This window comes from Lontra canadensis, unplaced genomic scaffold, assembly GCF_010015895.1.
Source record: "Lontra canadensis isolate GAN:19392208 unplaced genomic scaffold, GSC_riverotter_1.0 scaffold34, whole genome shotgun sequence".
Classification (NCBI taxonomy): Eukaryota; Metazoa; Chordata; class Mammalia; order Carnivora; family Mustelidae; genus Lontra; species Lontra canadensis.
The window spans coordinates 1,090,091-1,111,362 of record NW_022631028.1 but is presented as its reverse complement, the minus strand read 5'-3'; the positions used below and the strand labels follow the sequence as shown (position 1 = coordinate 1,111,362).

Sequence of the window (21,272 nt, the reverse complement as noted above, 5' to 3'; positions counted from 1 at the left end):
ATTTTCACTCAGATCAGAGGTAATTTGGTAAGGATATGGTTTATGCAGATTTAAGGGAATTTCTGCTTTAAAAATCAGGAAGAAAAATTGGGGGTTTTTATCCTAAATAAATGATTCAAAATATGTAAATATGTGTTAAGGAGTACTGGGTGTGGCACATAAACAATGAGTTTTGGAACACTGAAAAAAAATAAAATTAAAAAAAAAAGATTTCAGTGCAAAGCTGATTATCATGACATGGCTTGTGAGAGAAAAAATTCAAAGTCTAACAATAAGACACGGGTTGAGTAACTCATGTTATCTTTACTTAATGAAATATTCTATAGCCATACAAATGGAAAAAACTGGAGTTGTTTGTAATAATGGATACAAAAGTACTAGCAGAGTTATCCCACCTTATTCTCTCTTGGTCCTACGAATGAATGAATGAATGAATGAATAAATAAATAAATAAATAAATGTCATTAAGCATCTACTGTGTGCTTAGCTATTTGTTATTTAAACTTCACAACTAACTTTCGATGTATCAGTTCTTATAGCTTTTTTTTTTTTTTTACAGAAAGGTTAGACATTATGTATAGATTAAAATCATTTCATTTGGCAATTATCAGAAACCCAAATCAAATCAGCAAGCACAAAGAGAAATTTAGCAGCCCATATATCTGGAAAGGTTAGAGTGTAGAGTGTGGCAGGTTTCAGGTATGGCCAACTCCAGGTGCTCATTTTTGGGGGGGGGGGTCAAGTATCTTTCTGTCTTTCCCTATCTCTCTTTCTTTCTGTATCTAAAATCTGCTTATTTCTGCTCAGCTTTATTCTTTAGACAGCATCAGTAATGTGGCCATCATTGAGTAGACTCATCTCTTCCTCACCTTGCAATTCCAGAGGAAGAACTTCACTCCATAAGTCCCACTCCAAAAGTTGCCTGGCTTGGGTCATTTGACCATCTTATGTTATCGGGTGAGGTACCACTTGGCAGTCCAGTAGGACTGCATGAGTGGGAGAGGGCTAGTTCTGCCAAAGAAGGAAGCTGGCAAGGCAAGAAAAGTGTCTGCTCTTTTATTATTCTCCACACTCTCCCGCATCATTCTTGCTCAAGCCATTGATCCAGTCAAAGCGCCCTCCTTTCCTTCCAGCTAGTTTCTATTCTTCGACAAGTCTCCATGGACTTCATAAACCTTCTTTGACCACCTAAGCCAATACCACAGGCTCTTTCTTATTGATTCCTATATGGGGACTCTATTAATGGGAGTAATAAAACATACTTCTTTTGTGCTTTTATCCTAATGTGTCTTTGTGTTGTTCTATGGACGTGACTGTCTGCTCCAGCAGGGTGAGGAATTGTGTATCTCATGCTACTGCAGTTCCCATATGTCTCGCACAGAGTGGGTGCTTAAGAAGCTGATAGACATTCTTGGATTTTCATTTTCCTATTTCTAAGTAAAACTGGGGTGCGAGACAATTTAGTCTGCTTTTCTCTAGCCTCAACTGCAATTTTCCTAAGTTATTTTTTCACTGTAATAACCTCATTGTTTTCGGTCTTGTAATTTCTAGTTTGTCAATATCAATCAACATATTTTTCTGCCCATAGATGTGGCTAATCAATTGGTTAGTGGATTCACTTGGCCACAGATGGATCATTACTAACTCGTTACAATTCAGACTTCTTTCTTTCTTTCTTAAGGTTTAATTAATTAATTGATTTAGAGAATGTGAGTGGGAGAGAGGGGCAGAGGGAGAGGGAAAGACAAAGAGAGAATCTCAAGCAGACTCCAGCTGAGTGTGGAGCCCAACATGGGACTCAATCTCATGACCCTGAGGATCACGACCTGAGTCGAAATCAAGAGTCAGAGCTTAACTGACTAAGCCACCCAGGCCCCTCTTAGTTGTCTATTTCTTGAGATAGCATATGAATCAGTCAAGTGCTTATTAGACATTTCAGAACCACATGGAGGCAGATTGAAAATTCCAGGTCTCAGATAGGTAGGTAGTCAAGTGAAGGTGAAATCACATCTTGGTCAACCTCTCAGGTATTTTCAATAACCACGTCCTTCATAAGTGAGCCAAGCCAGTTTTTATCTGGAGTCACTTCCTTTGTGTTCCCAGGGAAAATTTTTTCCTTGTGTGGCTCTGTGGCTTTGATTAGGGTCCCACTAATAAGCAGTGGAAATGAAGATGCCCAACTGGGAGAAAGAGCTAAGAGTGTTGCAAAATAAAAAAAAAAAAATCAAAGCTCTGGACTTTGTGCCAATTATTTGAAAGTTTAATGAACCATGGGTATTGGTGCAAGGCATTCTTAAATGCTGAGAGCCCCAGTGAATCCAAAGCTGTGTGTGTTTGAGAGTGTCTGCTTGTTCTGGAATCAAAGAAATAATCTTAGCAAATAGTAAGGGTATTTTTGCCATCGTGGGGGTGGAGTGGGGAGGGGAAGATTTCACCACTTTCAAAAGATGATAGGAGGAGGGTGAAAGTCTGAACCTCATTTCTCAGGTTGCATTCTCAGATGCCCCCAAACAATCAAATTTCCTCAAGTTTCTTCCTGTTACACAATGTGCTCTTCACACTCTCCTTCTATTTTCAGACTTGCCAGCTGATAAGGGATTCAATCCAGTTCCCCAGAGCCTGGTTACTTTAATGGGGTTGTGTTCTTTCCCCTCTTTTCCCTAATGTCTGAGATCTGAGTGCCAGGTCGGGGGTGTGAGAGCCAAGAGAGGGGAACTGAGTGACAGAAAGGCCAGACAGTTGGAAATCCCATCTTAGGGTTGATTGCATTTTTCTGTAATGATAGCAGCTTATGTGGAATTTGGAGGTTCAGGAATAAAACACGATGTAAAAAGGGGTTTGATATTAACAGTGCAACAGGAAGCCTTCCAAAGCATTTGTCAAGATGAAAACGTTAGTGGAGTCCGCACTTATCCACTTATTTTTCAGCTGATCAGCCCACTAAGATTTAATAAACACCAGCCACATAGAAAGCACAATATAGACACCAGGGTAGATAATAATACAAGGCTGATGAAAACAAGGGCTCACATTAATGAGCACCCGCTGTTGTTATAAGTGCTTTATGTGTCATAACCCATATAATCTGACCAATGACTTAATTGTTTAGGAATCACTGTTATCTTTATGTCACAGGAGAAGAAACAGAAACACGGAGAGTTTCTGTAACTTGGCCAAAGTCACACAGATGGTACTGACTGGTGGTACTGAGATTTGGGCCCAGGCAGTCTGAGTACAGAGCTTCAATTCTTAACCACTGGCTCCGACTGTCTCCTCATGAAAGATCGAGGGTGATAGGAATAAAGGAACTAGCTTGAGGCCAGGAGCTAGGTGTTATTTTGCTATGTGTCTTTGGTGCCTAGCATAGGGCTTGGGACCCATGAGGGCTGAAGCAGCCAAGATCCTTACTCTAGAATTCAAGAAAGAGCTTTGTCTTAGAATCGAAAAGGAAACACCACATGAACTTTTGTTTGATTGAAACACAAAAAATAAAAGCCAACAGTGCCTGAGGGAACTGTAAGGGAAAACCAACATAAGACAAATTACGTTTTAAAAAATAGTGGATAGGTATTAATCGAATAGGGAAATGTTTTGGCCAATTCCTTCCTGATGTCACGCTACTTTGGGAGTCTCCGTGAAATGACTTGGAGTCCTGAGATTAAACTGGTGCCCCGAGCTGGTTGGAAACATTCAAATAGGCTTACATTTCATAATTAGAGATGGAGTCTGGAGCTGTATAAAAGCTCTTGGAGTCTTCTGGGAAAATAACAAGTTTTTTCCAAGTTAACATCTATAATTGGTTAAAGAATTGGAACAGGCACCATTTTCCTCTCTAGTTTGTCCACTAGATAAGAAGGGAGAGCTTTGGAGATAAAAGTTACAAAGCTGAGATATTTAGACTGTGTGTGTGTGCATGTCTGTGTGTGTGTGTGTGTCTGTGTGTGGGTTGGTGGTAGCTACAAGAGGAAACACAAGAAGACACAGGGACTGGGAGAGGCCAACAGCCAGCAGTAAGGTCCGTGGACCCAGAGAAGGTGACTCATTAGGGCGATAGGTAGCGCGTCAGTCTCATGGACCCAGAGAAAGGAACACGGTGAGAAGCAGATTCGGCTAACAATGGAGCGTCTTCCGAGCTGCGCTCAGATACACCTGCATTGCTTCGGGGGCCAGTAACCTGGGGCAAGCCTCTTAAACTTCCACAACCTCAGTTTCTGCATCTCAAGGTTAGGAATTAAAATATGAAACTCGAAAGGTTAGCTTAAGGATTTAAGGAGAAGACGTGACAAGTGCTCGTGCAGGATTTGGCACACGGTAGCTTCTCAACAGCTGCTGACGGTTTTTATACATCGGGGCTTATTAACCTCACCACTATGGCTTTTTTGAGTCCAGTACACTGCGTGGTCCTGTGCACAACAGGACGTTCAGTGGCATCCCTGGCCTCTTCCCACTATGCTCCCCGCCAAGCAGTGACAATCAGAAATGTCTCCTAATGGGCGCCTGAGTGGCTCAGTTGGTTGAGTGACTGCCTTCGTCTCAGGTCATGATCCCGGACTTCCAGGATCGAGTCCCGCATCGGGCTCCCAGCTCCTTGGGGAGTCTACTTCTCCCTCTGACCTTCTCTCTCATGCTCTCTCCCACTCATTCTCTCTCAAATAAATAAATAAAATCTTAAAAAAAAAAAAAAAAAAGAAATGTCTCCTGATATTGCCCAATGTCCCTCACCTACTGGCAGAGAACCACTCTTCCATCTGATAAAGAGAGCGTGGTTTCTCTTGGGTGTGCTGGGCCACGGAGTAGAAACATTGCACATTTCAGGTTGTTTTAAAAGAAAGAAAGAAAGAAACACACAAGAACGACACATTTGGGCCTTTGCCGCGTTCCCCCTTGGTCCTAATTTTTCTAACTGAATCATGAGTTCCCTAGAATGAAAGAAAAATCTGAAAAAATGGTTGGGGTTCAGACAGACAAGCTAAACTAGCCGTCTGAATACACTGGCTCCAACACAGGATGAGAGGAGCTCTGGGCTTTGGAAGAATCATGCTAATTCTATCAGTAGCTCACTGTCTTTATGAAGGCTATTGGACGACGGCTCAGATCTTTGCTTAACTAGTTAATTGGAGAAACATGGCACCAAATAAAGTGGGAATTAACTTTATTTAAATTAAGAATTTGCTAATCTTAAGAAGCTGGAAACAAGCTGAGGTTACAAAATCTGATAAAATGTGACGATGGTGTGCTGGGAACATTTTAAATGGGTTAATTTATTTCCCTTCATCCGCAGTACAATTCTGGAAAAATATATTTGTTGGTGCAACATGTGTAATAGTTTGGATAAACGTACATTTAAGGTTAAGTCTATAACTTTTTGTAATGTCATCACTTCTTATTTCAAAGAGTATTTCACACACACACACACACACACACACACACACACACACACTCCACATCACAAAAGAGACTGTCAGATTTTGACAGGCGTGCCCCTATAAACAAGATACATGCTTTGTGGTCTTCAAATAATGTTATTCTTTTTAGCATCAGATACATTGTTCCTGGGGCAGATCTTCTAACACAATCTCCACTCATCTTCTCACCAACCACCAGGTGCACTGGGGTTGCCTGAATACCAGCCCACCCAACCCCAGGGGAGGGCATGGCCTGGCTTGTGGGCAGAGAGGTACACCTCCTCCTCTAGGTTACCAAATCCCATCTATGTACCTGTAGCAGGTCATTTCTAGGAGAGTCATACTTATTAAATAATTTTCCCTACCAGAATGGATGCTCTCAGTTCACCCCTGTATACACAGTGCTTGGCCTGTTGAAGACACTCAGCACCTAGGAAAAGGAAGTACACAGGCAGGACGTGGAAGGGCTGGGGGGAAGGCGAGGGGGAGAGGTTCCCCAGCAATTCCCCAACAGCTCGAGGCTGCAGTTCTGATTTCCAGCCCTGACTACAGCTAAGAAAGATACAGTTGGGAGGAACCAGCACATGAGTTTCAGAACACCCAGCTCTCTGCCTGCCTCCTGTTATCCTCTCTTAGGGATGGCTTCAGCCCACACTTGAAAATGGGAGCCTTGTTTTATTTAGGGGATAAAAATCCACCTTCTGGTCACCTAAGGGAGTGGGGTCGCAGGGATAGAAAGGTTCACTGGGTGGCTCAACCTCCCAACTGTTGTCTTAGAAGCAGTCCTGAGTCCAGCTCTATCCCTAGGGGAATTGGGGAGAAGAGAATGTTTGGGGAGCAAAGTAGCATTGAGAGGGCTGCTGGCAGTTAAAGGAACCTGCCTGCAATATCCTTTATGTGGCTAAGGTTCTACCCAGTAATGGGCAAGAGAGTGATTAAAATTAATGGCAATAACTACTGGGTATTTACCCTAAAGATACAAGTGTAGTGATCCGAAGGGGCACGTGCACCCGAATGTTTATAGCAGCCATGTCCACAGTAGCCAAACTATGGAAAGAACCTAGATGTCCATCAAATGATAATTGGCTAAAGAAGATGTGGTATATATACACAATGGAATACTATGCAGCCATCAAAAGAAATGAAATCTTGCCATTTGCAATGACATGGATGGAACTAGAAAGTATTATGCTGAGTGAAATAAGTCAATCAGAGAAAGACAAATGTCATATGATCTCCCTGATATGAGGAAGTTGAGAAACAGAGTGGGTTGTCTGGGAGGTAGGGAAGGAAAAAATGAAACAAGATGGGATTGGGAGGGAGACAAACCGTAAGAGACTCTTAATCTCACAAAACAAACTGGGGGTTGTGGGGGTGGGGAGGGGGGTAGGGAGAGGGTGGTTGGGTTATGGACATTGGGGAGGGTACGTGCTATGGTGAGTGCTGTGAACTGTGTAAGCCTGATGAATCACAGACCTGGACCCCTGGGGCAAATAATACATGATATGTTAATTTTTTTTTTTTAAGATTTTTTTATTTATTATTTATTTGACAGACAGAGATCACAAGTAGGCAGAGAGGCAGGCAGAGAGAAAGAGAGGAGGAAGCAGGCTCCCCGCTGAGCAGAGAGCCCGATGCGGGGCTCGATCCCAGGACCCCGAGATCATGACCCGAGCCGAAGGCAGAGGCTTTAACCCACTGAGCCACCCAGACGCCCCCATGATATGTTAATTAAAAAAATTTTTTTTTAGTTGATGGCAATAATAGTGCGGCAGTGAGATGCTGTTAATTTACCACTTACTGTGTGCCTTTCCCTGTGCAAAGCGCCTTGTAGGTACTAACTCCTCCTTTCCTTTCAGCAGCCCCAAGATGTGTGTATTGTTACTAGCTTCGTTCTTCAGGTGAAGTAACACACTTCATACTGTTACAGGTCATACGGGGGATTAAAATCCAGGACTGTAGAGCTTAGCCATTACCCTCAAGATCACTGGACTAAAGAGTCTGAGTCCTTCTGCTGCCGTTCACCTCTCTGACAACAGGCAAGGTTTCTCATCTCCCAGGGACACATTTTCCAACACCAGGTGCTCAGGAAAGAGGTGGTAAATTGAATCCACAGAATGGGGCCGATTCTAATTGCGCTCCTTCTCTCTCAGGCTTGTTCTGAGGTTAGATGGAAAAATACGTAGAATGCACAGAACGTAAACAAATGTGAATCACGACATCACTTTGTGCCTGCAACAGCTTAGCACCGCTAGTCCCATAAACTGCCTTCGGTGAACCTTTCTGGGAAAATCAGAGCTTTATGGGAAAATCAGAGAGCTTTTTCCTTTTCCACAAAATCTTGAAGTGGAGACTGATTCTCCTTAACTCCTAGAGTAGTTACTTTAAGCCAAACCTCTTCAAACCAGGATTTACCAAAATGTGAGACGGTGTGTGTTATATATTCATTCTTAGAGCACTCTGTCAGCCCTGTAAGATATTTTTTAAAACTGACTTTACATTAATATGAAGAAACTCTAAAGCTTCACAGTGTCACTATTTGACATGAGATCTGAAAATGGCTCAGAATATCCTGACACAGACATCTAGGCAGGAGATGGGCTTTAAAAGGATACTCTAAGGAGCAGGTCAAAATGATCTAACCAGTGTTGACATTTCAATTCACAATCATGCCATGACTCAGGTGGCCGTCTCTGCTCTCTGAGAACCGTCATTTATTCATCTGTACAAGAAGGCATGCACTGTAGTGATGTACAGTAGCCGGCTGATTCTTTCAGGCCGATTTTCTGGCTACTGGGTTATTAAGCATCATTAACAATTATGTTACTTATGAAGACATTCTTATTTCCATTTTTACTTAAACATGTACCGTCTTGTCAAGCATATTCAGTAGAAAAAGATCTTTTCAGAAAGTCGCCATTGGTAAGCATGGCCCCAGTCTGTCTGAAATTGTTCACGACTGCTTGCAAAGGGATAGGAATCAGTCCTGATAATCTCTGATTTATAATACCCATGGAACCTGGGCATTTAAAAAGCTTGTTTTCTGTCACTGTCGTCTTCCATGTGCAACAGAGATAAACAGTAGCACAAGCAGAACCCTACGATTCTAGCATCATAGATTTATGGCAGGCATACCAGGACTCCTAATAGATTTTGAAGGCAAATGAAAAACGTTGATGACATCAAATGAGCGGAAAAGTCTAGGGGTTATAAGGTTTGGTTTCTCTATATCCAGAGTAAGACAATATAGGAGTCGTCCAGGTGTATAAACCAATTGGTCTTACTCATCCCCACCCTTCTCATTTCATAGAACATTGCCTGGCAGGAATTTCGACCCTCTTGCATGGTGGTTATAAATTTGGGCCCTTGAGTTGGAGACCTGGTCTCAAACGTTCGATCCTCTCATAGTAATGTGACCTGGGGGAGTCAGGTGATCTCTCCCAGCCTCCCTTTCCTCATCTTTACACGTGAATAATAACATAAGCTAGGGGGACGCCTGGGTGGCTCAGTGGGTTAAGCCACTGCCTTCGGCTCAGGTCATGATCCCAGATTCCTGGGATCGAGTCCCGCATCGGGCTCCTTGCTTGGCAGGGAGCCTGATTCTCTCTCTGCCCCTCTGCCTGCTTGTGTGCTCTCTCTCTCCTTCTCTCTGACAAATAAATAAATAAATAAAATCTTAAAAAAAAAATAAGCTAGGGTTGTTGTGACTGTTAGCTTTACGCATAGTAGATAATCAATACCAGTAGATATTATTGTTATTTTTTTTTAAAGATTTTATTTATTTATTTGACAGACAGAGATCACAAGTAGGCAGAGAGGCAGGCAGAGAGAGAGAGAGAGGGGGAAGCAGGCTCCCTGCTGAGCTGAGAGCCCGATGCGGGGCTCAATCCCGGGACCCTGGGATCATGACCTGAGCTCAAGGCAGAGACTTTAACCCACTGAGCCACCCAGGCACCCCTATTATTGTTATTCTTATTACCAACATCGTTACCAACCTCATCCCTTTCCTACATGTTAATCTTATCTATGCATGATGTGTAATGTCACGTCCTAGAGGATTATAGAATAAGATGTGAAATTGTTAATTTGTAGACGTGAACCAGTTTAAGATCTATTTTCTTAAAACTATCTATTTTCTTATCTATTTTCTTTAAACTGCTTGAATTAGTTCATATCAACATCATGTGGTAACTTTGTCGTTTCATACTGCGGAAAATTACAGAATGAAGAAAAAAATCTTGAGTTTTGCTAAAAACAAAGCAACAACAAAAAAGAATAGATGACAACAAGAACTGAGGTGACCAAGTCATTATCAGTAGCCATCTTTCCAAATAAGTAGGATTGACTTAAAATGGGTACCATTATTGTTAATGCAGCATTTGAACTTTTTTTTTTTATGTTTGAATCCTCTTTTTGAGATCTTGTTCACAGTGTGAATTTTTTGTAACTTGCTAACTAACCATTAAGGGTGGGTATAATAGCTCACTCTTTATTCCCCAACTGTGCCCTCATCATGGTGGGGCCAGAATTGATATGGTTTGCCATTTGCGGTTGTAATGGCGTCCTGTGGACCCTCCGTAGCCATTCTGCCTCTGTGACTCTTAGGACTCAGGCTCATTTTTAAATTAACTCTCATCTGCTAAGTAATGAGCACATCAGGTTTTTAATATCACAGAAGTTTCATCTAGGAGCCTTTCCTTTTTTATGACTAGAATTATCTCCCCTGCCCCTCCCCTTCTCCCACGATGTTATAAAACAGAACCTACCCAGCGTAGTACACAATTCAGGATTTCATTATATCCTGCTTGATGGGAGAGAATATTTACACAGAGATGAAGTAGCATGCCTTCACAAGATTATCTCATATGAGCAGAATGTGGTTTTATATAGCAAAATAGATCTTTTTCCACTTTGTGAGCAAAGTAGCTGAGTCAACTTCTCTCAGGAAGTCAGGAGAGTTCCTTAGACTTTAGAATTTTGTAACCTGGTCTACACACACCCAGGAATGGATGCATGAACCTTGGTTCTGTGATACATATATAGCAATCTCTTCTGTGTACCTATCTGCACATCATGGAAAGGCTAAGCCCAAGTTAGGTGACTCTTAAAAAGTATTTTAAAACCAATAAGGCTATTAGCTCCACTTTGGGAGAAAAAGAAAAGACACTTGTCCACAAATTCAAGTTCATTACTCTTCTTCTTCTGAGATAACATATTAAAGTGCTAAAAATTTGAATTTTGGGGGGCTTTCATACTTAATCACAACGCTCTGCAAATGGGGATTTATTACAGTTACCTTTCCCAATGTGTTTATTTTAAAGTTCAGGTCTCCATAATATATTGATTAGATTAGATATCTGTAAAATCTATTTTACCCCCTAAAAGAATTTTGAAAAATTGGGTTCTTACTTGTATGAAGTTGAAACATCTAATTTTGTTTTTATTAAAAATCTAAATAGCTCAAAAAACATCATTTCTGGCATATATATTGATATTTTAAAATGTACACACTGTGTCCATTTTTAAATGAATCCAATGAAGTCATTATTTGATACTCTCTGTCTTCCATTAAAAAATTAATAAAAAAGTTCTCTTTAACAGTTGGAAATTTTACATGTTCTTTTCACTCTCTATGAATTTGTATTTCCATTGTACTTTCCTCACTTAGTGTAATATAATATTTTTTATACTGGAAAGCATTTTACTGGTCACTTATTATATTCTTTGTAACACAAATATGTACATAAGCTTAAATAACTTTTTGCCCATGATTCTAATGCTTTAAGTGTCAAAAATTTACTTGGGATTGGGCGATATTGTTAATAAATATTATTAATGAACAATTGTCCCAAACAACATATATTATACATTTGATAATTATTAAATTTAAAAAGTAAAAATTTTATTAGAAATATCTGGGTCTATTTTTTTCTACAATTAGTTTGTATACTTTTGGGGGAACAAACATCATTTCTAGAATGGGCCATGATTCAGCAAAAATTCTCTCCCCATTCTTCATCTTACAGATGTGTTGAGAAACCCTGCTCGCATAAATGAGTAGATGAGAACAGATGGAGTTTTGTTATAGCAATGTCATGAATTTCCTTGAATTTCTTCTGAGTTATATGTCCTGATCACATAGTGATCTATCATCGAAAGGTATTTTTTAATGGTCTATCAGTTGATGAGTAGATTAAGACTTTCAATTTTATTGAAGTAAAAAATTTGGAAACCTCCTTATATGCAAAAGAGTACATTGGCATTAAAATAACTCACTTTCGTCAACACCAACACCAATATTTCAAATGGGCCCTTTTTCATTAGCACCTGAAAAGTTTTGCCTCCTAGCAGTGTATTGTGTGGTGATATTTGGGATGGAGAAGATGGATGGTTTTCTTTTATAAAATGGGAGTAGGTAATTAAGGAAGAAGCAGCCAAGTATTTTTATATGCAGAGCATTCTCAGATAAAGGCAAGTGTATATGTGAAGGTTGAGAAATTTAAAATGTATTTCCTTAAAAATTACTCACACTTTGCCATGAAGTGTAAACCTAGAGATTCACAGACCTGTACCTCTGGGGCTAATAATACATTATATGTTAAAAAAATATATAAAAATTTAAAAAAATTACTCACACTCTTGTGCCCCTCTGAGAGTTGTTGTGCCCTGTAGGTGTGTGTGTGTCCCCCTATCGGGATATCCTGGGCTATACTGGTTTTGTCCATGTGAGTCCTTGGACCAGTGTACAAGGAAAAAGAAAGTGGGAGGAGGGTCAGTGGTGGAAAGAGAGAGATTTAGAGAGATTGCTGGGGATAGGGTTGGGGGCTCAGAGATGGAACCTTCTATGGCCAGTCTATCATATACTAACCGAACAATCCATTCAAATAAGCACAAGTCACACTAAGTGACCAGTGAGAAAAATGGTTGGCTGGCTCCACAATGCTGGAATTATAAATAAATCTGCAGCAAGCCTCACTCATCTTCACTTGATCTCCTGAGATTTCCAACCATTTATTTCAGAAGGGTTTCTAGCATGTCTCGTGATGCTTTTCCAATTCAGGGGTGCAAAAGAATGGCAGACATCATGCTTCTGTGTTAGATCCAAGAGATGTGGATGAAAAAGAATGTGATTTAAAACAAAACAACCCCCCCGCCCCCCAAAAAACAAAACAAAAACCCTGCCCCCAGGGCTTGCCCAACTCCAAAGCCATTCAAGCCAAGGGAAAGAAATCCGAGGGGATGGAAAGGGTTACTGCAAGAAGTGAGCCACTTACGACAAGCGGGCCGCGGTTGTTCTCCCGATACTTGTTCTGGAAGAAAATGTAAACGACGGTGGCGGCCAGGGAATAGAGGAAGGCGAAGACAGCGACCGTGACGAAGAACTCGGCGGAAGACGAGGAGTCACCAGTCAGTGCCAGCTTCTGCCGCTCCTTCCCCTCGCAGGTGGGCACCTCAAAGGTCACCTGATGCAACCTAAAGTGCCAGAGGGAACGAGACTCTTTATAAGGCACAGGAGACCGAGCCAGGCTTAAGGTCATGTGGTTGAATGTTCTCTTTTCTTCAATCGCCCTGTCCCCTGACATTTTCCACGGCTGGCTCCTTGTTGGTATTCAAAAGTCATCTCCTGGGAGAGCCTTTTCCTATTAATCTAAAATAACTCCTTTCCCGTAGACATTTTCTATCCCATCATCCTGAGGAACATCATTCATAGCACTCATCACTAGTCACACAATCTTGATGATGTATTTAATCACCTCATGGAAAGGGCGTGAAGACGCCATCTTTCTGCAAAGATTTCCATGAGGGTGGCATCTTGATTTTCTTCTTCTCTGTATATCCTGAATGCCTGACCCTTGTTAGGCACTCAGTATACAGGGCTTGGATAAATGAATGAACATTCTTGATTCTGTAAGATGATGGATCGATACTAATTTGAACTTTAGAACTTCTATTTTAGAGAGTAATTTCTATGAGGCATTCAGGCTCAATATATTACCTAATAGAGAGAAATAAGATTAGGGGTAATACTTTCTGCTTAACAAATGACACCTAAGGAAATGTGTTCTATCCAGTATAGTAGCTCATGTTGTGAACTAGATGGTAAACTATAATTTAATATAGGAGCCAAAATTCTGCTTCATAAGAAATAACTAAATTATTCCTTGAGTATTATGGAGGTGCTCGGAAACAGCCATAGGAGGGATATCAGCAAATACCACTTGGAAAATTATCTATGAAAGCAACAATAATGATAAAGCCATTGATGAACCTGGTAATTTCCCAATTAATACTAGAAAGTATTTTTCTTATCGAGCAAAACTGATCCCTTTAAAACAGATTTGTTGTGTACTTTCTCTTATACTTTATACAGTAATATAATGATAAAATAGTAGTAACAATAGTTACTAACATTGGAGCATTTCTTTCTTTCGTTCTTTCTTTCTTTCTTTCTTTCTTTCTTTCTTTCTTTCTTTCTTTCTTTCTTTCATATTTCATTTATTTATTTGAGAGAGAAGAGAAAGCAAGCAGAGGGAGGTGCAGAGGGAGAGACTCTTCAAGCAGACTCCCCGCTGAGCATGGAGCCCCATGTGGGGCTCAATCCCACCACCCATGAGATCATGACCTGAGCCAAAACCAAGAGTCAGATGCTCAGCCAACTGAGCCAATCAAGTGCCCCAATATTGGAGCATTTCTTGTGTATCAGGTATTGTGTTTTATACTCATTATTTAATTGAATGCCCATGGCAACCCTGTGACGTAGGCACTTTATTGCCCCCTCCCCCTTTACAGAATAAGAAATTGGTCTTAGAAAGATTAAGTAATTTGTCCTAAGCCACATAGTTAGTAAATTCAGCAGGGATTTAAATCTGTGCCTGACTCCAGAGCTTGAATTTTTAACTTCTGCATTAACTGGTTTCTGTTAAATGATGAGAATATTAAACAGGATGAATATTTCCTCCAAGTGAAGCTCATGGGTCAGTAGCATTGCAATCGCTAGAGGCCTTGTTAAAAATGTACATTCCAGGGCCTTGTCCTACTCAACCACAATCTCTAGGGACAACCAGTGCAGGGAAGTCCAGTCCCCCTGAGCTCCCTATTTCTGAGAAACCCAGTCTTTTCTATTTATTGCTTGACTTAAGAGAGAGCTGTCTACACAGTCTACTTGATCTTGCTTGTAAATATTGAGGTTCCTCCTGTTTCTTATCAACCAGAAAGGGGTACGGTTCAGTATGATTCAGGAAAATAGAAGCATTCGTCATGGTTACATTGTAGAGTTCCTTTCCTCCCCTTGCCAGAGATATTAAAATGTTTCCCAATGGTTTGGCCTGTGGGAATGATGAAAAATGAAATAGCTTTAAAAGATAATCATGCCAATAATTCTCATACAGGTGATTTTCAGATAATGTACACCTTTTCCTTGTTATTTTGTATATGTCATTATTCCACAAATTTTTAGCAAGTGGCTTATAGTTCACACAATGGCGAGATGCCGAGGTACAGTAAGGAGCATAGGAGGGGCCTTGCCCATATGGAACTTCAAATGTAGATGGAAAAGATAGGTTTCCTGAGAGGAGCCCAAGGCTAGTCTGGGGTGGGGGTGTGGGTCAAGGTAAGATCCCAAATGGAATTTTAATCTGCTGCTTGAAAAATGGGCAGAAATTATCCAGATCGAAAGTTAAGAATGAAAACACAGTGAAATGTGACTCTCTATCTAGTAGGCTACAATGAAAAAGGGAATGAGACTGGAATCACAATTGTTGGTAAGACTGGGTAAGAATAACAAGATAGAACTGGAATATGAGTTTTATTAGACAGATTGGGACTTCCATATATTGCCGGTGGAAATGTAAAATGAGGCAGCCACTTTGGAAAAACAGCCTGGCAGTTTTTCAAATGGTTAAACATAGAGTTAGCCTGTGACCTAGCCCTTCTGCTTCTAGATACATACCCAAGAGCAAGGGTAACATTTGTCTACACAAAAGCTTGTACTCAGGAAATGAAACAGGAATGCTCATAGCAGCACTATTCGTAATAGAAAGTCTGTCAACTGATGAATGGATAGATAAAATGTGGTGCCTCTGTACAGTGGAATATTATCTATTGTTGAGAAGGAATGAAGTGCTGACACACGCTCCAACATGGACAGACCTTGAGAACCTTCTGCTAAGTGGAAGAAGTCAGTCAGAAAGGACCACCCACTGTAGGATTCCATTGGTAGGAAATGTTCAGAAAAGGCCAATCTCTGGAGACAACGGGTAGGCTAGCATTTGCCTTGGGCTGGGGGTGGTGGTGATGGGGATTCTAGAATTGGGGATGATGGCTAAGGGATGTGCGATTTCTTTTTTGGGCCATGAAAATGTTCTAAGTGATGGATGTACAATTCTATGAATAGACCGAAAACCATCAAGGTATCCATTTTAAGGGAATGGATTGTAGCGTATGTGGATTATATCTCAATAAAACTGTCAAAAAATGGGTAAGAAAGAGCAGGTACCAAGATCCTGCATAGGGCAGGAGCATTGCACATGGGAAGAGATGAACTATGTCTTGGAAAATTGGAACATGGCAGGAAAAGAGAACTAGTGGTACCCAGTGAGACAAAGAAGTCCTCCGGGTCCCTCACCGTGGGGCAGAGTGGGCCAGGTTATAAATTTGGGTCTTTATCTTAAGATAAAGTTTGGAAAGATTTTCCTGCAATAAACAACATATAAAACAAAAATAGCAGGCAGGGCCATGTCACCTGCAGCAACTGTTCAGAGACAGGCACACTGGCTTTCCAGATGCCGGGTCAGCAGTGCTTCCAATACCCCAGTTCCCTCAGCTGGGATACACAGACTGGGTCTGCAGTCTTTGTGTGTGGTGGGGGTAGCAGGGAACAGGAGAAAAGAATTGGGTGGTTTTTTTTTTTTTCCCTATGCAATCAGCTGAATATCAACATTTCCCCTATCACCAAGTTACTATGTTGCTTTACGGTAAATGTGAACTGTGGCTATCTGCACAAGGCACACATGCACAAAAATCACTAACAAATCTGCTTTTTAACGCCAGTGATTTACAGCTTGCTATTTAGCCCACCAGTCACACTGGGGTGAAATCAAGAGAACGACGGGAAAGAGAAGTTCCAAGCTAATGCTATTCGGTGGAAGGGAGTAGGGATCATTTATAAAGAAAGAGCACGTCAGCTCGAAACAGTCTGAGTATCATAATTCACATGGCTGAACATTTTTAATGCTATATGATGATATGTATTACTAAACACATATATTTTAATAGAGAGGCTCTTTTAAGCATCCAGTACATACACATGCATAAATATGTATGATTTGTTTTGGAGGGAGAGATTTTTGTAGTCAGCATGTGTTTGGCAGCTGTAATAATTTTGGAAGCAAATATCTGTACAGATTGAGTGTGCCAGTTGACAGACTCTGGAAGCCAGTGGGGCCATCTCTGATCTTGTGAGGAACTCATCAGGGAGCAACTGCTGAGCCTGCAAAAGGGACCAAATGCAATTCTGTTGATTTCAAATGTGTAATTCCCTTCTGGGTTGGCCTGAGTCAGTCAAGGGGTAATTGAATTTCATTGGATTTTACTGCACTGTGTCTACCAAAGAAAAGCCTCCATGTTAGAGTAGATTGTTAAAAAAATTTTTTTACTAATGCTTAAACACAGTCTTTTAAACTTCTTACTGCTGCTTCAATGACACTAAAAGGGACTGCAAATGTACCTATTAAGCAAATTGGCATTGCTTTATGAATAAAAATGTTTATAACAAACATGGACATTTTTCAAGCTCCACACATTGTGCTAGCTTCTTTCCAGACCTGTTTCTCAACTAAGCTTGGAACACCTTTCTTAGGTAGGTGTTATTACTAGGACCGTTATACAGATGTGGAGACTGAGTACGCAATGAGTTTGCCTGAGGTCATGTGGCTAGTGAAGGGCAGGGGTGAGTCTTGAATGTGAGCGATTAGGTGGAGGCTATCCAGTAACTACTGTACCTTTCTGCCCCTCTGCTTCAGAAGTTGTAGTGTCATTAGATTATCAGTTGAATGTCTATATAAGAATGGCTGAGCCTTCTAATCTAATGGTGTGCAGATGACTTATACTGAATAGGATTCTAAACCAACATTCCTTGTGCTTCTACCTTGAAGTATGTGAATCCAGCATTGTACAAGGCACTCAGCAATAACAGAGTTGAATCCCTGCAGACCAGTCAAGAGGAAGTCATTAAAAACTGCCCATTTTCCAAATATGGACCTGGGTTACTCTAACATTTGCCTCAGAAGCAAGCAGAGAGCCGATGAACCTGCATGCATCGTGCACTGAAATTGTGATCACTGTAGTACCCGGGGTTCTTTATACAAAGTAAAATATTTAGAACTCGGAGGCACAGATTCCTCTTTAGGGAATAGGGTACCATCTTGGGCATCTGGTAGCAAGACTTTTGAAGTTATTGACCATATCTTTTACCTGTTGTGGAAGAACAGAGGACTAAAGCTCATAACAGAGCATCTGGGGGTGGCTCAGGGAGAGACAACAATGACATGTCCCGACGGTGGTGACCTCCCAGGAGCAAATGTAGGAAGCTGTAAGGGCTTTGGGGAGCAAACTGCTGTCGCTGAATTTCTCATAGCCAGAATCACAGTGGCCAAGGGAAGATCAGAGGGCAACTGGCACATTGTGGTGCTAAGCACGTTTCTCTCTGCTTGACCATTTTTCTGCAGCCCCTGTTTCAATCCTTTTATCAGTTGATAGAGACTTTAATCTTCTTGCTCCATTTTTTCCTCTCTTCCCAATATGAAATATTGGCATTTGTCTGGTTTTACACGGACTTTTCTCTCACTAGCTATATGTGTCTGTATAAAAATGTGTTTGTGTGTGCATGTACCCACTCACACACACACCTCTATGTGCTTAGCCTGTATGACTCACAGCATAAATCACGACAAAATCCTGGAAGTTTAGCAACACATTCACACACTACATCTCATTTTTTCTCTTCAGAAAACTTCTCCATTCTATAGATGAGGAAGTTGGAGCTCAGTCATCTTGAAAGAATCATCAAAGATCACCCACTTGGCAGAGAGAAGAGGCAAACTTGGAAAACAACTCTGAGGGTTTTTTTTTTTTTACTTATGCAAATTTCATCTCTTAGATTTCCAAACTCCTGAATTCTCCATTATGCTCAAGTCCTTCTGAGTTGGGGAGGGGGATGTGTTGAGCTCCATGGTGAGTCATTGGAGAAGCTAAACAATGAGTCATGAGGTATGGGAATGGAGATTTTCTAGGAGGTCGATTGCAAACTGGTTCGAAGGACTTGCATATTGATTACAGCAAGGTTCCCCTTTATGCCACCAGCTCATCATGAGGCCTATTTCCATACTATGGTCAAGATCTGGGGAGAACGACACCACAGGGCTGCCGGTATAGGATCTATTTGGGGTGGAAAGGGCAGAAGATGGGACAAGGTGGGGACTGGGAACAGTCTTGAGAAATATGCCCATTGCAGTGAGAACTGAGAGAAGGCCCCGGTACTTGGACTTGGGTTGCTCAAGTCATAAACAAGTTTGAAGTCTTCAGCTTGCAAAGGAGAAGGGGGAGAGTTTGTCCGAGATGCAGGACTCGCTGACCTGGAGTATCAGTACATGCAGGATGCCTCTGTTAACTAAAAGGGTCATTACTAGACTCTACCCAACATCAAAGCAAGCAGAAATAGAAAACAATCCAGTTCACAAACATCTTAAGAGGGTCTCAGGGATTCTAATGACTCTGTTTGTTCCCAGGAAGGTCTGTGGACCTGCACTCCTGTCTGCTAAACCTAAGAGCTCATCCCCAGCTTCCTTATCTTCAGGTAAATAGCATTTTTAGCCAGCGAGCTTCATTTTCCAGACATCTTTGTCCTAACCTTAGTTGAATCAAGGGCAGCTTCATCTCTTGCAACAACCACATATATTCACTAAAAACGTTTTCTTAAAAGACAAAAACAAAGTGAAAGACAAAATACTGTTCTTCTGCTCTTAAACACTATAAGGGCATTTATCCTTGATGTGATTATGTATTAAATGTATCGAAGTTTATTGTCTCCATAGGAGGAACTTTCCATAACTTTCTGTGCTCTCCATTTTATTATTAGAGAAGATAATTTTTTGAAGGAGAGCAATAATAAATACTGAGCAGAGAGAACTGAACTCGACACTGGAAGACAGAATCAAGGTTACTGCAAACAGTACTTTTTTCTACACAATTTGTTATGTTTGCACACATAAGGACATGGCTGGAAACTGACTGCCCACTCTGTGCACCACTGTCCCCGCAGCATGTGGCTTTCATTTCCACAGGCCGTAACGAAACTTACCCAACTTACTGGAAGTCTATTAGGCTAAGAAGGATCTTTTCAAATTTCATTCCCATTTCCCACAAGTTTGTAACATTTCAAAATAAAAAGTTAGACTACAAGGCAATTAAAAAGAAATGGACTTATAGAGGCCAGGGCATGTCCTAGAGTGGGACCCAGAGAAGGAAAACTCTATAAAACCCATTATAATGGCTTGCAAAGAGGTACTGCCATTATCATGAACCCATGACTTATTAATTTTAGTTTCTTCAAATAGAATTTGAGTCATAGAGAACTTAGACTGCCTCTACATTGTCAAAGTAAAATAGATAATGGAGTCATTATCTGTATATTTTGCAGAAAAAATTCTTTTTATCCTATCTTGTTTGTCTTCCCTGAACTGTGGTACTGGACTCAAATGAACTATGAAACAAAAATCGTCCCAGAGTTTTCTTTTTAAAACTTGACTATCTAGATAACTGCTTATCTGTCCATTTTATTTGATTAGTATAGAAATGTTTCATAAATAAGCAATGTAAAGGATTTGACCAAAAAATAATTATTAATAAACACACACAGATAGCATGGGAGAGGGCAGGAGAAATCCGTCTGATCTTACTTTTTGTTTAAATTGAGGTCAAATTGATTGGATTCATTAATTCAGTCAAAATATGCTATTTTATAAATGTAGCCAGTGCAGACATGTTTATAGGAAGAAAATGTACGTTTCTTCCTAATTCCGTCCTCAGTATTAACAACTTACAAAAATGAAAATCAAACAGGGTTTTTAAACCTGCTGTTTATTACTTAATAGTATGACTAATACATACCTTTTTTAAAAAAAGAGGATCTACCTTATTATTTTTTAATTTTTTAAGGATTTTTAAAATATTTTCCAACATTTTATGAATGTGCTACACTTTTTAAAAATTTAATTTTTTTCAGTGTTCCAAAATTCATTGTTTTATTTATTTGTTTGACAGAGAGAGAAGAGATAGTGAGAGAGGGAACATAAGCAGGGGCAGTGGGAGAAGGAGAAGCAGGCTTCCTGCTGAGCAGGAATCCGGATGTGGGGCTTGATCCCAGGACCTTGGGATCACAACCGGAGCTGAAAGTAGAGGCTTAACAGCTGAGCCACCCAGGTGCCCCTACCTTATTCTTTTTAACAGTCATGTGATATATGCACAGGATAGACAAATTACAGTGCCAGAATGTTCTATATAGCTACATTGCACAGTTTTACAATAATTTTTTAAATGGTCCCCCATGGGTGGACATTTTGACTGTTTCCAACCTTTAACTCTTAAAACAACGCCTTTGAACATGTACTTTTGGATATTTGTACAATAACTTTCTTTGGATAAATTGTATGATAACTTTCTTTGGATATATTTCTACAAGCTGAGGTGCTGGGTAAAGGAGGATATTAGGGTTCTCTAGAGAAACAGAACTAATAAGATATATACTTTAATGAATATAAGGAATTTATTTTAAAGGAGTGGCTCATATGATTGTGAGTGCTGGCAAGTCTG

At 40.5% G+C, this 21,272-nt stretch overlaps 1 protein-coding gene across 2 annotated transcripts in view; it reads right to left on the bottom strand.

Moving 5' to 3' along the window:
• SYNPR (synaptoporin) overlaps positions 1 to 21,272 on the bottom strand; it is a 306,812-nt gene that overhangs the window by 37,562 nt on the left and 247,978 nt on the right. For both annotated transcript variants that reach the window (XM_032867307.1, XM_032867308.1), the window contains one exon: positions 12,680 to 12,878. In XM_032867307.1, coding sequence (XP_032723198.1) covers positions 12,680 to 12,878 — 199 coding nt within the window. The remainder of the gene's footprint in view (positions 1 to 12,679; positions 12,879 to 21,272) is intronic.